The sequence below is a fragment of the Camelina sativa genome, chromosome 15 (assembly GCF_030686135.1).
Source record: "Camelina sativa cultivar CO46 ecotype springtype chromosome 15, ASM3068613v1".
NCBI classification, from domain to species: domain Eukaryota; kingdom Viridiplantae; phylum Streptophyta; class Magnoliopsida; order Brassicales; family Brassicaceae; genus Camelina; species Camelina sativa.
Window position 1 is genome coordinate 10,508,478 of NC_141894.1, and position 15,933 is coordinate 10,524,410.

General features: G+C 35.9%; 3 protein-coding genes across 8 annotated transcripts; all 3 read left to right on the plus strand.

Annotated features, from left to right (window-relative positions):
* The first annotated feature begins 330 nt into the window (after positions 1-330).
* On the plus strand, positions 331-3,359 carry LOC104746400 (uncharacterized). Its single transcript, XM_010467865.3, has 6 exons — positions 331-552; positions 1,215-1,329; positions 1,444-2,235; positions 2,317-2,422; positions 2,562-2,770; positions 2,862-3,359. Exons 3-6 carry the CDS (start codon positions 1,496-1,498, stop codon positions 3,130-3,132), a joined length of 1,326 nt encoding a protein of 441 aa, XP_010466167.2. The 5' UTR covers positions 331-552; positions 1,215-1,329; positions 1,444-1,495; the 3' UTR covers positions 3,133-3,359.
* Positions 3,360-3,449: 90 nt separating this feature from the next.
* Positions 3,450-6,979, plus strand: LOC104746399 (phytochrome-associated serine/threonine-protein phosphatase 1-like). 2 transcript variants are annotated; one of them, XM_010467864.3, is made up of 10 exons: positions 3,450-3,838; positions 4,131-4,277; positions 4,363-4,430; positions 4,833-4,890; positions 5,395-5,505; positions 5,596-5,646; positions 5,752-5,895; positions 5,987-6,082; positions 6,175-6,246; positions 6,536-6,979. In XM_010467864.3, exons 1-10 carry the CDS (start codon positions 3,758-3,760, stop codon positions 6,617-6,619), a joined length of 912 nt encoding a protein of 303 aa, XP_010466166.1. In that variant the 5' UTR covers positions 3,450-3,757; the 3' UTR covers positions 6,620-6,979. The 2 variants fall into 2 exon arrangements, with proteins under 2 accessions (XP_010466166.1, XP_087344886.1); XM_087488760.1 differs by having other exon boundaries at positions 3,476-3,834.
* A 2,791-nt stretch (positions 6,980-9,770) lies between these two features.
* On the plus strand, positions 9,771-12,021 carry LOC104746401 (F-box protein ETP1-like). Of its 5 annotated transcripts, none has more exons than XM_010467867.2 (3): positions 9,771-11,161; positions 11,467-11,517; positions 11,582-12,021. In XM_010467867.2, the coding sequence occupies exons 1-2, from the start codon at positions 9,919-9,921 to the stop codon at positions 11,475-11,477; spliced, it is 1,254 nt and encodes a 417-aa protein (XP_010466169.2). In that variant the 5' UTR covers positions 9,771-9,918; the 3' UTR covers positions 11,478-11,517; positions 11,582-12,021. The 5 variants fall into 5 exon arrangements, with proteins under 5 accessions (XP_010466169.2, XP_087345727.1, XP_010466168.2 ...); XM_087489601.1 differs by having other exon boundaries at positions 9,771-11,146; XM_010467866.2 differs by having other exon boundaries at positions 11,467-12,021.
* Positions 12,022-15,933: the final 3,912 nt, after the last annotated feature.

Below are 15,933 nucleotides of genomic sequence, written 5' to 3' on the forward strand. Positions count from 1 at the left end.
GTTGAATACAATAGTCTCATATGGCTGACCTTATAATAAATATTTTTTTAATAACAAATCCATAAATTTTAAATACATGTAATGCATGAGGTCAAATCCACAAAAACAATTTCATAACGAATAATCATTTTTGTAATAGTTAAATTACATATATAAACAAACAAATTTACCTACAACACACTTAAAAATTGCCAATAGTCTTGCATGCATAATCTGAATATAAATGACATTGCCTAGAAATAGATTCTATTTTTATAAATAAAAATATTTAAAACAGTTTATTAACCTCAACAAAGTTTATACTAATTCTTTTTATACAATATAATAAGAGCTCAAAAATATCAAGGTAGAAAAGATATTTGTTTTCTTTTTTTTAACAGCTAAGAAAAACATGTTCGGTTCTTTTATTCGAAGACGTACTGTATTAATAAGCGATTATAATAATATTTACCTTCTTCTTCCTTCTCTTTGCCCTAAAAAAAGAGAAAGAAAAAAAAAGACAAAACACAAAATTTCATCTCTCTCTTTTCCCTCTTCTCGTCTCTCTTTGTGGTGAGTTTTTTTTTTCCTTGCTCCGATTCACAACATTTACTCTTCTTCCTTGCCCCCGCACCATCTTTTCTGTTTTATTGCTCTGATTTTCTTCAATTTGCTCTTCTGGAATTCGATTTGATTTATTTTGCGTACCCAATTCGTTAGCGGGTTTCGAAATCTTTTGGTTTTCCGTTTGGTTTAATCATTGTCTTTATTCGTTGCCTCTCCTCCCGTATAACGGGAAGGTCGCCATTGTCACGTCGAGAGAGATCTATCTGCGAGATTGATCAAGCTCTTCTTCTTTTTTTTTTTCGTTTTGGGTTTTTTTTTTTCTCAAACTGTTTTCAATTTACGGTAAAATTCCTCGTGGTGTTGTTTCTATTGCAAAACTGGGGATTCAACCTCTCCACCATCTCAATTGGGTTGTTTATTTTGGGGGAATAAAAAGTTTTAATTGTTCATCAACGTTTTTTTCTCATCAGTTCTGGGGTAGAGGAAGACATAATCCAATTGAAAAAAATACTTTTTTTTTTGTTAGAGGTGGGGATCATCATGATTTTTGAGAAGAACAAATAGTAGAGAAGATTAAAGTTTTTTTTTTTCGCCTTTGTGTCAACATCATAAGCTTTAAAACTGTTTAAACTAAAATAGATAATTTGACTTGAAACAATTTCTTGCAGGTAAGTGTTATTTGGCTGGGAGAGAAAGATTGATTTGACTTCTGACAATTCATCAGTCCATTAGAGGTCGGGCTGTCAAGTTTTGACAGCCCGAGTTTGAAGAAGAACCTTCCAGGTAATTTAGCACCATGTCCCTACAATCTTGGAGTCTTACACGCGTTTTAAACATGTCTGTCTTTGTGTGTGTGTCTCCATACTTATTACAAATCTATCTCTTCTTATATAACAGGGACTTGTTTTTCTATTATTGAGTTTGGTCTGCTGCTAGATTTTGGCCAATCATGGGTTCTTTGTCTGGGATCATCCAACGGCCACTTGTTGCTGCTGCTGCTGTTATTGCCGCTTCTGTCTCTGCTGATGTCTCTGAGAGGTTCTCTTCTCTTAGATCACTAGTTCGAGGTTCTGAGTCAGAGCAGATTGTTACTGCTTCAGTGTCTGGTTCTGTTCAGGACGAAAGCTCCTTGTGGGTTTCTCAACACACAGCATCCAAGCTCGCGGATTTATCCTTTCTGTCTAGAATTCGTGTTCATGTACCAAACGTTGATCTCCTAGCTACTAATCCATGCTGTGATCTAGCTCCTTCTCTTACTTCTCTGTCCGCTCTTCGTAGTGTTTATCAGTCTGCAGAATTGGCGAAGGCATCGAAACCATCAGCATTCACAATCGGGGCGTCACTTGTGGTTCCTGATGTTTCCTATAGATGGCATTTGCCTGAGACTAGGGCGGTCGATGTGTCTGGTTCCTCGAGCTGTGCATTGGAGAAGAATAGAACTGTTGTGGTTTTGCTTGGATGGCTTGGATCAAAGCAGAAGCATCTTAAAAAATATGCGGAATGGTATACTTCAAGGGGTTACCATGTCATCACATTTACTCTTCCCATGAATGAGATTATGAGTTATCAAGTTGGAGGCAAAGCAGAGAAGAATATTGAGTCGCTGGTTAATCACTTGGCTGATTGGTTAGATGAAGAGCAAAAGAAAAATCTCGTCTTTCACACCTTCAGTAACACAGGGTGGTTAACGTGAGTTCTATCTATATCTCCGGGTTTCTTTCATGTGTTTTACATTTTACTGAGAGAATTAACCATTTATTGCATATGCAGATATGGAGCCATTTTGGAGAAGTTTCAGAAGCAAGATTCATCATTGATGGGAAAGGTTAAAGGTTGCATAGTGGATTCAGCTCCTGTTGCTGCTGCAGATCCTACGGTAAGCAATGGTTCTTGCATTCATAGCTATGTTTACACTTTTTTAAGCCATCATGACGGAACTTGATTCATTCTTTTTATAGATTTCTGCACTCTATTCGTTTGAACTTTCTGGATACTAAATTGGCATGTAAAAACAGGTATGGGCATCAGGTTTCTCAGCTGCGTTCTTGAAGAAGAACAGTGTAGCCACTAAAGGATCTGCAAGCTCATCATATGAGTCAAACGTAGGAACACAAACTAACGGTATAAACTTCTCACAGCCTAAACCTGCCGCAACAGAAACTGCTTTGCTTTTGATTCTTGAAAAGTTCTTTGCGGTGATTCTAAATCTTCCCAAAGTAAACAGGTAGCAAACTCTAGCTTTTTATCAAACACATTCTTTCATCCAGTTCCTATGATTTCACACTAACAAAGTCACGCAATCATATTATTCACAGGAGACTTGCGGATGTTCTAGACACTTTATCATCAGCACAACCAAGATGTCCACAGCTATACATTTACAGCTCTGCAGATAGAGTTATACCTGCGGAACAAGTTGAATCATTCATTGTAGAGCAGAGGAAAGCAGGACACGAGGTCCGAGCTTGCAACTTCATATCTTCACCTCATGTAGACCATTACCGGAGTAACCCAGAACTGTATACAGCTGAGCTTAACCATTTCATGGACAACTTTGTCCTTACTTGCTGCCACCATTCTTCATAGCAACTTCCACTTGTTGCTAATTTTTTTGTTGTCCTTTTCAACTCTATACACACAAAAGAAAAGAAAAAGTTACTAATTGATGATTCTTTTGGTTTGGATTGGTATTAACATCCATTCCTTTGTAAATTGTTGGATTATGTAAATTTAGGAGATTGAAGATTCAACAAAGTGATGTCCTTTGTATCGGAATTTTTGTTAATTTGTTCAAGGAGGGTTGTTGAGACGCAGATCATAAAGTTTTTGTCACTTTTCTGTAATTATCAAAATTAAGAGGGATCACAATCGTAATTTTTACAATGAGACGCTGGTACGTCAACGATTGCGTTTGATCGAAAAAAAATACAAACGCAAAAGTGTAATTTGTGCGTTTGAAGCGGCGGAGATCGATCTGGGATTTGGGTCGAGATCTTTTTTTTTTTTTTGCCTTTGCCGTATTGTGTGTCATTTTGTGGAACTCGAACCTCTCATTCTCTCATTTTTTTTTTCTTTTTCATCTCTTCCTCTTACGTAAGAACCCTAACGAAGTCGAAGATTCTCTGGTAGATCTATCTTGATTCGATTTGATTCGATTCGAAAGAGGTGAAGTTCTTACTAAGTCAGAGGTATATAACAGAGAGAGGAAGCTATGGATTTGGATCAATGGATTTCCAAAGTTAAAGATGGTCAGCATCTTTCCGAGGACGAGCTTCAGCTTCTTTGCGAGTACGTATGTCATCTTCTCTTTACTTGCCTTTCTCTTCTGAATGGATTAATGTACCTGTTGAGTCGATTGAGGAGCTTCTTCTTCTACTTTGGTGTATCTGTATATCTTGATGGAACGTGAATTCGAATCTGGTCTGTAATTACCCTCTGTGTAGTGATTTTAGGGTTTTTGTTCTTTCTATTCAAGTATTCAACTATGGATGTATTCAGATGTAATTTTATTGTCCTTCTTTCTCAGCGATTGATTGTAGATTAGCCAAGATTGCATAACCAGGAGATGTTTGTAATGTTTACAGGTGAAAGAAATACTCATCGAGGAGTCAAACGTACAGCCTGTAAACAGTCCTGTCACCGTCTGTGGTGATATACATGGCCAGTTTCATGATCTCATGAAGCTTTTTCAGACTGGAGGTCATGTTCCAGAGACAAATTACATATTTATGGTACAGAGTTTTTCTTTTTTCTTTTCTCTCTTATTGACATTATTTGATATGAATGCAATCATGATATGCTGTGGGAAATTCGCAGGGAGACTTTGTGGATAGAGGTTACAACAGCCTTGAAGTCTTCACTATTCTTTTACTTCTTAAAGCTAGGTAAGTTTTTGGGACTGTTGTCATCATAGAATCTTGCCTTTGATATACCCTTGTTTGTGCTTTTCATTGTGCTTAATACGAAGTTATAGTGTAGTAAGCAATTAATCTTGACAATTGTTTATCTTTCCTTGGAAGAGATATGCCCATTGACTTATTGCAGTCTAATAGTCCATACGAGAATGGTCATTGCTTCTCAAGCATCTCATGTTTGTCTGTTCTTACATTTTCGAAAGATACCTAAGATTTGAATGCTCTTTCACTATATACATGTTCTCTGGAGAGTTCTATTTTAGGTGTAAAATCCATTGTTTTTTCTTGGAAGACTTTGGGGAATTTATATTTCTAGCTTTCTTTGCTGTGGGCATGGAGTTGCTTTTAATTCCTTTGTATTTTAATATGTAGACATCCAGCCAATATTACACTTTTGCGTGGAAATCATGAAAGTAGACAGCTAACGCAGGTATGTGTTATTCTGTTCCTTTACTATCTATTATTGTGCTTTTAAAGCAGTAGTAGGAGGTAAGTAATTTTGATTATCTTCTGGTTGTTATAACAGGGTTTTGAAAGTTCTGATTTTGTACATGTGGCAATGCCATGTCAAGTTAGCTAAGATGCATTTTATGTGAATCGAGTATTGGAAAGCTAATTTCAGAAGGTGCTTCATATAGTGCCAGTCTTTTTTTTAGCATGTGTGTTCTCCTTGTAGCTCTTGTTGTATCTTCATCCCTAAACTGTTGAATCTCTTAGTTGATACAATATGCTTTTAAGGCACAAAGTTTAGCGATAATTGTATTTTAACGCACTCCTGAAAAACCTCTGCTAAGATTAATTTTTACAATTAGCCTTTGAATGCAATTCGATTATAGATTCCTTTTAATCTGTGGGTAGGATGATCAAAATATTTTTACATGGATTGTCGACATTGGATATTCCGTTGTAACACATAACCATTTATGCTGTCTAGGTGTATGGATTCTATGATGAATGCCAAAGGAAGTATGGTAACGCTAATGCGTGGCGATATTGCACAGATGTTTTTGACTATCTTACCCTGTCAGCTATTATAGATGGCACAGTGAGTTATTTTGTTCCGCAGCTTGGCATTATCGTTGATAACGCATAAGTAAGCTTTATGCTATACTAATATAATGTTTGCGTCGTCTAGGTTCTATGTGTTCATGGTGGCCTTTCCCCGGATGTTCGGACAATTGATCAGGTTAAACTCTAATTTAATGTTTTTGGCTTCACCTGTCAAGTATGCTTCTAGCTCAACAAGTTATTAAGGTCATCCACTCACTCTTCATCTTGTTGTGGGCTCTAGATAAGACTGATCGAGCGAAATTGCGAAATTCCTCATGAAGGGCCCTTTTGCGATCTTATGTGGAGCGATCCTGAAGATATTGAAACATGGGCGGTTAGTCCACGTGGAGCTGGTTGGCTTTTTGGATCCAGGGTTACCACTGAGGTATGTTTTTTCCTCTCAAAATAGTAAATTGCTACTGTAACTAATAAATCAATTTCACATCTCTGATATTTGAGTTTGGCTTTTTATGCAGTTTAACCATATCAACAAGCTTGATCTAGTATGCCGCGCCCACCAGCTTGTACAAGAAGGTCTCAAGTACATGTTCCAAGATAAAGGCCTTGTAACTGTGAGTGTCCTGCTTCTAATGAATTGACATCTTTTATACTGGGCGTTTTGAAACTCTGCTTAATGACGTTCATTTTTGGTTATTTTGTGAAGGTGTGGTCTGCACCTAATTACTGTTACCGCTGTGGCAATGTCGCGTCTATATTGAGTTTCAATGACAACATGGTGAGACATCTCTTTAATCTTATCTGATTGAATACTCTTATCTTCTCTTTTCATGCCATGCCAGCATCTGTTTGTAAGTAGAGGGTATTTTAATGCTTCAGTTATAATAAACACTTGTTCATCTGCTATAAACTTCTTCAAGCAACGGTTTTAGGAGGATTATAGAAAGAAATATAGATAAAATAAGCGCGCAATAAAATTCGAATAGCTGCTTTTGTCATGGATCGTAGGTTTCTGCATTGTCAATGGGTAGAATGATTAAATTTATTGAGATATTTTGTGTAACCAGGAAAGGGAAGTGAAGTTCTTCACAGAGACAGAAGAGAACAACCAAATGAGGGGGCCAAGAAGTGGAGTTCCGTATTTCCTATGAAGAATCAACACACTATTATATTTGCTGTGATGATAAAGATGATGATGAAGCCATTGCTACCATTGGCAATATGTTCAGTGTTGAAAAGGTTAATATATAATTATATATATTATCTACTGATGGGTTTCACTTACTTCGATTATTTTTGTCCTCCTCTAGGTTACATTTTCCATGTGAAATTTATAAGTCCAACACTTTGGTAATAGTTATTAGTCGTTTTGAGTCTTTTTGCTCATGTTTCCCCCAAATCTTTCTTCTGTATGTTTTTCTATTTTTTCTCATTTTTCACTTACACTGTTTCCTTATGCTGTTGTTGTGAAGATGACATTAATTCTTAAAATAATTAAACATCGTTACAAATGGGACACTGAGTAATATAAATCAATAGATGTTGGGATCTAGCTATTTTATTCATTCCTCACTTTGTTGTGATACGGCTTTCAGATCTTCAATCAAGGTTTGGTAAGCAATGTAGAGAATAGTAATAACTATTGACGTCTCCTCAGTTCTTCTTCCTTTAATTGTCCTTGTCGTGTTGGAGGATCACCGGAGCTGCCGGTATACTAAACTACCACTCTCAACGGTTCCGTGCTACCTCTCCGTGTCCGCGAGTATCTTGTGAACAGCTCAACAAACACCACCGAAAGCAAGTAGCGTCCCGGAACAAAAGCCATCATCGTCTGTAACCACAATCGCAATCGCAAACTTCTCCCTCGCATGAAATGAAATCACGGTTAAACACAGCGTTCGGAGGAGCGTTTGTGTTGAATGTTGAATATAAGACGCCACGCAGACCTGAAGGGAAAGCGAGAATAACAAAGCTAGGAGCTTGAGAAGAACTATGTTTGCGTCTTGAATGTTTCCACACGTATAACGCCAGAGACTGAACTGGAGAAGATTTTCGTAACTCCTTGCATTTGTCAAACTGAAAGCCGAACTATTAACTCTGACCGAAAATAAATTCCACCATCTTTTTGTTTTTGTTTTTGTTTGTCAACTACTTCTTAGAAATTCCACCATCTTATTATTATTATTTTTATGTTTGTATTAGCATTACAAACAGGATAATCATTCTATGCATGAACAACTTAAGTACCAAAAAAAAGGTTATATTTTTGTAAATACTGTATTTAGTTTTTTACACATCAAATCTTGTCGATTCGCTAACAAATAAATTTGTATGAAATAGTCAAATTGTCAAGATTTACATGGTTAAAATCTGATCGATTGATTGAGCATTGAGCATCGACTGATTGAGCATTGAGCATCGATGACACTGATGTGTTTTCATCAACTCAGATGAATTATTTTGGAGAACTTGTATCAAATTAATTCATTTATTGCCATCAAATAACAAAATCCATGTAAATCTTTCACGATTATAGTTACCAAAAACAAACTTAACAGCAAAAACCATGTAAATTGGCAAAATCAATGTTATCTTTAACCCTACTGACAGTAGTAAGAGCTCAGAATCCTTGGTAAGGAAGGAGGTGGCAAGGGAGGAGGAGAAAGTTCATATGTAAAAATTTAACCAAACAATAAAAGTAGTGACTTTGTAACCATCGTTGTGGGTATAAATGTACTAATAATATAAAGATAATTTGTTTAATATTTAAATGAAATATTTTTATTCTAATGAAAAATATAAGGTATTAAACTTCTAAATAAAAATAAATAAGGTATTTTAAAGTTTTTTCAAACTAATATTGTCGTAATTTATTTTGATAGCTAGCATTTTGTGGATCATTAGGTTCTCTCAGTTATTGGTTCTATGATTTTAATGGATTTGGAAATCCAAACAAAATTCATGTGTTATTTAATCATTGATTTTAAAATAGTTATCAAAATTATGTGTTATTGGTTCCATGATTTGCAAATACTTGTAAAATCCATTGTTATTCATTCAATGATTTGTTTTTGGATTTTCAAATCCACATTATGTTTTAAATGGATTTGAAAGTGTAAAATAGAAGGATTCAAATCCAAGGATAAAACATGTTATTTCAAAATCCATATGTTTTGATTTTAAGAATTTACAATTCCATACTGATTTAGAAATCATCTCTCCAATAACAGCCATTAGTATTCAATTTTGAGAACTTTTGTATTCAATGATTGACAAAATTAACCATTCATGAAGTATGACCATTTATTACGATATTAAATGATTAAAATTTATTGATCATTTGTAATTAAGCAGTACTATTAAGTCTAAGCGAAAGTAGATTCCACCATCTAATTATTAGTACTATTATTTATTTATATTCAAATATGTCAACTGATAAATTGTATTAGTATTACAAATAGGATTAATCATTCTATGCATGAACAACTTTAGTACCAAAAATAAAAGGTTACATGTTTGTAAATATTTAGTTTTTACACATATCAAAACTTGTTGATTCACTAACAAATAAAATTTAATGAAAATTCAATTAGCAAATAAAGAGATTTCTATCATTTCTCATCCTATAAATAATCATTCTCATATATCCTTCCACTATATCTCAAATCCTAAATAATTTCATTTTTAATGTTTTTTTATGGGTCAAAAACTCAATTAAGATATCATTGTAAGAGTTTGATTTTATATTTGGTTTCGTATATATTTTATATTTCAATTTTATTTCTTCTTTGCTTTGATGTAATTTTTCCTTTCTTTTTTGTTTTCTTGTAGTATTTTTTTTAATTTAAAATTTAATCGTATAATAATTTTTGATGGCTATACTAAAATTAATTTATCGATACATATTCAAAAATATTAATTATGACCATCTCAAAATAAGAGAATGAAGCTAAAAAAGCCATCTCCATTCTTTACTTTGGATGTTTGATTTCTTACATATTCATGTATCTTTATTTTATTTTTTTTAATTTGCAATGTTTTAACAAAAGAAATTTTTGTAATATAATTATCGAATCAATTTTCCTTAACTCTCTCTTACCTCTAAAAAATTTGTAATACATTTTTTGTAAGAATACTCATCATTATTATTAGTTTGTGATTTAACATATAATAATTATATATATAAAGATCATATGTTTTATTTGTTTTGGTAAGAATACTTCACCAAAGTCACCCCTATGATCTGTCCCAACTACTGCAAACCGCAGAAGAACCAATTCAATCACTATTGGCTTCATATCAAACCGACATTAAACCAGAATTCCAACTTTTAATTCCCTTTTCAACATAATAATTAAAATTGTTATCCCCACCACTAAAGACAAAAAAAAAAAAAGAAAAAAACCAAAAACCTAACTGTGCGATCATCTGAGACTGTGATCAATCATCAATGGCGATACCGGATCTTCCTAAAGATTTGGTGGAAGATGAGATCCTCTGTCGCGTTCCGGCCACATCCCTGAAACGGTTACGATCTACTTGCAAACGATGGAACCGTTTGTTCAAGGATGATAGGAGATTCGCGAGTGAGCACTGCGAGAAAGCCGCGAAGGAGTTTCTCTTTCTTATCTTGACAGAGAAGATGAGGATTTGTACCGTGAGCAAAATCAATCTTCCCCAACATGGAGATGATGCTCTTCCTCCTCCTTCTCCATCTGTAGAGGTAGGAAGAGAGCTTAGCCTCCCAGATCCGTATTATAACAATTCAGAACAGTTCGATATAGATGAAGCCTTTCCCTGCGATGGCTTATTGTTATGCACCCACGATGGCCACCCCGGCCGCGGATCTCAAATAGTGGTTTGGAACCCGTTGAATGGTCAAACCAGGTGGATCGAAACCGGAAATCGTTGCAGGAGAGGCGGCCTCTTTGTTCTCGGATACTGCTGCATCGGTAAGAGAAGAAGAAGAAGAAGAAGAAGAAGCTACAAAGTTTTGTCCTGGGGTTATTCTTTCAAGAATGCAGAAATCTACGAGCTTAACTCTGATGTTGTTGATTCGTGGAGGAGGATTCCTGATGATGATCTCGATCCACCAGGCTGGTGCATTCGGATCCATAACGACTCTTCTGTGTCTTTCAAGGGAAATACTTACTTTTTCGCTTGCGAGGAATCAAAACCGCATCTTGGCTGGTCCTTGTTCAGATTCGATTTCTCAACTGAGAAATCATCTCTATTTGTGCCTCTTCCCTCTCAGTGTCCACTGCCTGAAGTTATGAGGCTTTCTGTTGCTGTAGGCGGAGAGAAACTTTCTGTGTTATTACAGCCCGATTGTACATCCAAGGCTGAGATATGGGTGACGAGTAAGATTGATGACTCCACCACCACCAAAGCGGTGTCCTGGAACAAGGTCTTAGCATTGGATTTGAGCCGTGATCTTCAAATTAATGATTTGGTAAGGTTTGTGTTTGACGAGGATAAGAAAGTCGCCGTGTGTTGTCAGAAATGGGTGCATGCCGACGGAATCCACTGCAACGACAAAGTATACTTTCTCGGGGAGGATAATAAAGTCAGTGAATTTGGTTTTGGTCTCAAGGTCGACGACTTAGGAATGTCAGATATTTGGCCAGTTATTCATAATTACGTTCCCAGTTTGGTTCATATCGAGCTACCTGTTGGAGGTAAAAGAAAACGAGGTGACTAATCTGTTCACCGTGTTTGCCTGCCTCAGAGTTGGTGTTTTGATGTCTTTACTCACATGGAGATATCTTGAGTGTCTCTCCTAATGATTGCTTACTGTTTTGATGTCAGGTTTTAGCATTTTGATTTAGCTTTTTGAAAGGATTAGCTTATTGATGATGGACACAAACTGAGTGTAGTTATTGACATTTTTATTTAAGCTGCATTTGCCATCTTGTTGTTACAAAATTATTAGATTGGATCATGGACTTATCCTCATCATTAAAATTTGTACTTTTGGGGGGCACTGACTTGCTTGCAGGAAGTAGCTGATAACAGCTGTGTGTACAAAAACGAGGTTCCTCATCACTCTGTAAGTGAAACGAACTCAGATCCTAACGGATGTGGCTTCTGAGTTCTGACCCTACTCTTTTCAGAACCAAGGCTGTGCGTTGTGCCAAGTGTCAGCATAGGGAGGTCGTCTTCTTCCATATCTTATCTCGATAACTATTGGTTATGCTACAAGGAATTAACATAGCTATAATTGAATGCGAGGCGAAGAAGGAATGACAATTGTTCTTTGTCTGATGTAACCCGAATTGTGGTCATCGCTGGAGATAAATGTATAGATAGCATTTCTAGTTTCAATTGTTCAATCATCCACTTATGTTTTGATGAGTTTATGTGAGTTTAGGATCATATTTATGTTAAAAGTAGTTACCAGTAAGTGTAAGATGTGGAATGATGGGAAACAACCTTCTGCCCCTGTTAGAGACAAATCCGTATTAGGAGATAGTATCTATCTAGTCGTGTTATGTAATGAGAATCCCACATTGTGTCTCACCAAACATAAAGATTGAAACTTGTTTCTCTCGAACCGAAAGCAAATAGTGTGTAGCGTGCACGTTTTATTGGGCTTTAAAGTTATGGCCTATTAATACCTCACAAATATTAGTTAATGATTTCTTCTAAATCAGCGGTGATTAAAGACACGCTGGCCTATTCGTGGATGACGTGGGACAATCCGAACCGTTAAGAGATTTCCGTGAATTCAACGCAGCTGTGTGTGTATCATCAATTAAAGAACAAACTGAGTAGCACTCAATTTTGAGGAGTTTCTTATTCAATGATTGACAAAATTGTCTATTCATGAAATATGGCTAGTTATTACGAATTTGCGATATCAACTGATTAACGTTATTGATGATTTGTAACTAAGCAGAACTACTAAGGCCATGTTTATTGGCATAACTGATGGCATGATCTTAGGCCTTAAAAAAATAAAATTTAATGAACAGTGGCCTTTAGATCAGGCCTTTTGATCTTATTTGGGATCAGTTCTTGGGCATGATCCTCGGGTATGTGGCTCGCTGTTTGGACGAAAATTTTATTCCCAAATCATTTTTTTTACTTCGTTTCATTTTCATTTTTTCTATCTGGAACTCGTGTTTTCTTCTTCTTCTCTCCCAAAAGGCGAAACGCCGACTGATCTCTTCTTCTCCGATTCTGGTGTGTTCCGGCCATTAAAACACCAATTAAACCGATCTCTTCGTCTCTTCTTCTCCTCGTATCCTCGTGTCCACCGATCTCGTCGTCTCCACTGTCTCTGTTGTCTCGCCAAGTCAACCGATCTCTTCGCCTCCTTGTCTTCTCCGTCTCCTCTATCTCCTCCGTCTCCTCCGGCTTTATAGAGAAGGTAAGCTCCGTCGATTTAAACCTAATTTCATCTCTTAATTAGGTGTCGATTTAGGGTTTGATTTAGGGTTTCGATTTAGGGTTTTTATTTAGGGTTTCGATTTAGGGTTTCGATTGAGGGTTGCGATTGAGGGTTTCGATTGAGGGTTTCGATTGAGGGTTTCGATTGAGGGTTTCGATTTATATTTACGCGATTTATGGTTTTTATTTAGGGTTTCGATTTTAGGGTTTCAATTGAGGGTTTCGATTGAGGGTTTCGAGTTAAGGTTTAGATTTTATGCCTTTCGTGTGTTGTATTGATAATAAACCCTATAATAGATTTGTATGAGTGAATTGTAAACGTTTTTGTCCTCTTTCTCCTCTGTCTCCTATGTTTTAACTCTTGTTTTTGGTTTGTTTATGAGGTTAAGGAGGGCAAAATAAATCGGACCACTATCAACATCATTCCTTACTCGCAGGTGAAAGGTAATTCAAATGGTTTATTTGTGTCTGAGTAATGGTTTGTAGCTTGTTTTGAATCGTTTGTTTGTTAACTTTACAAATTGTTTTGGTCGTTTGTTTGTTTGTGTCTGAGTACCTTAAATTGGTTTTGTTTGTTTACTCGCAAGTAAAAGGTTAAGTGGTTTTAAAAAATGGTTTCAAAAAAATGTTTGTTTGTGTCTAAGTTGAATGGTTTGTTAACTTCATAAACTAGTCCACTTTTCATGCTCATTTACACATATATTTCATTTAAGGTAGTTGATTATGTAACTGATAGGATGATTTCCTTTGGCCAAAGTCCCTTTCTCGTTCTCGTTCACTTTTCTTTCTCGTTCTCACAGACCTCTCCTCATTTCTTTGGCTAACGTCACTCTCTAAATATATACTCTGACCAAACTGAACTTTAGTTGTGTAGTAACTGATTATTAAGAAATTTTTGACTGAAACAGAACTTGAGTGTTTTAAACTGAACTGAACTTTAGTGTTTTAAACTGAACTATTATTTAAAACAGTAAATGTCCTTTATTTACTTCTGATTTGACTGAAGTAGGTAATGGTTACTATGAATTAAAATTCTCTAACAACACAAAACTTTGAATTAAATGATCTTCTTAACTTCTCTATATTATCCAATCTCATTTCCTTCTTTCTTACCAATCTATTAAGACTTTCCAATAATCTCTCGTTCTAAATCTGCTTTCGTTCTCATTTCCTTCTTTCGTTCTAAATCTGCTTTCTATGGAATCAAATAATATTCCTAATAGTCAGTCTCAATCCTACTTTAGTCTTCAAAACTTCCCATACGACAGTTTCGCTCCAAATGTAAACCTTGGTTCCTCTCAAATCCCTTCTTTTAGTTCACAAACTAGTTCACACCCGAGTCAACCTCTTAGTCAAACAGAAGAGACAGCAGAACAACGTAGGGAGAGAAGGTTATGGTACCCACAAGATGACTTAGTCCTAATAAGCGCCTGGTTAAACACATCTAAGGATGGGATTGTTGGGAATGATCAACCGTATGGGTCCTTCTGGAAGCGCATTGGTGATTATTATGCAACAAGTGATCATGTCCTTGGTGGTGGTGAACCAAGGCTCCCTGATCATTGTAGACAACGATGGCAAAAAATCAGCAGGGAAGTCAGTAAGTTCTGTGGAGCATACGCAGAGGCAAAGGGTGAGAAAGCTAGTGGCATGAATGATGTGGATATCCCACTTTCAATGCTCACCACTTCCGGCGACGGTTTCGAATGAACAAGCCGTTGTTCTTGCGTATTGTGAATCGTCTCAGTGAAGAAGTTCCATATTTTAAGCCAAAAAAGGATGCAACCTTCCGGAATGGTCTATCACCCCTACAACAATGTACAGCAGCAATTCGACTTTTAGCATATGGGACTGCGACAGACTCGGTTGACGAATACATACGTCTTGCTGCTTGTACTGCTCGTAAATGTTTGGAACATTTTGTCGTCGGGATAGTTGACTTGTTTGGCACTGAATACCTACGCCGACCAACACAAGAGGATCTTCAAAGGCTACTATTTTATGGAGAACAGAGGGGTTTTCCCGGGATGGTTGGAAGCATTGACTGTATGCACTTGCAGTGGAAAAATTGCCCAACCGCTTGGAAAGGAATGTATTCAAGAGGCACCGATAAGCCAACAATGGTTTTGGAGGCAGTAGCTTCACAAGATCTCTGGATATGGCACGCATTTTTTGGAGCTCCAGGTACTTGTAACAATTTAAATGTCCTTGATCAGTCACCAGTATTTAATGACATTATTTACGGTCGCGCTCCCGAAGTTACGTACTATGTCAACGGAAATGAGTATAATTTGGCTTACTATCTGACGGATGGTATTTACCCGGAGTGGGCGACATTTGTTAAATCCATCCCACACCCACAACATCCGAAACATCGTTTATTTGCACAAAAACAAGAAGGTGCACGAAAAGATGTTGAGCGTGCATCTGGAGTCTTGCAATCTAGATTCGCCATGATTAAAAATCCAACTCTTTTATGGTCAAAGGGTAAAATTGCATATATAATGAGAGCATGTCTCATACTGCATAATATGATTGTCGAAGATGAACGAGATTCATACACACTCTATGACGAACAAGAATTCCAACAAGAAGATGGAACTGGAACTACTCCAGATCTTACCTTTTCAGTAACTATGTCTTCAAATATTGAAGGTTTAGGTGAAGGTCATACATTAATTCGTGATAAACAAGCACATCGCAAATTAAAGGAGGATTTGATTGAGAATATTTGGAATAAATTTGGTCATTTGTATTAATTAAATAAAATGTTTGTCTTCTTTAAATAATTAAGTAATAATGTTTTTTTTTTTTAAATTTAATAAAAGTTTTATAAGTTTTTAATAAAATGTTATTTTATAAATTTTAATAATTGTAATATGTGTAATAAGAATATTAATAAAAATTTTATTAAATAGTTTTAAACATACTTAAATTATATATTAAACATTAATCTTTGTATTTATTCAACATTTTTAAATTTCTATAAGAATATTATAATATTAAATCTTAAGATCTTATACCTGATCTCCCAATAACTAACTTCTTAACAAAAGATTTTAAGACCTGATCT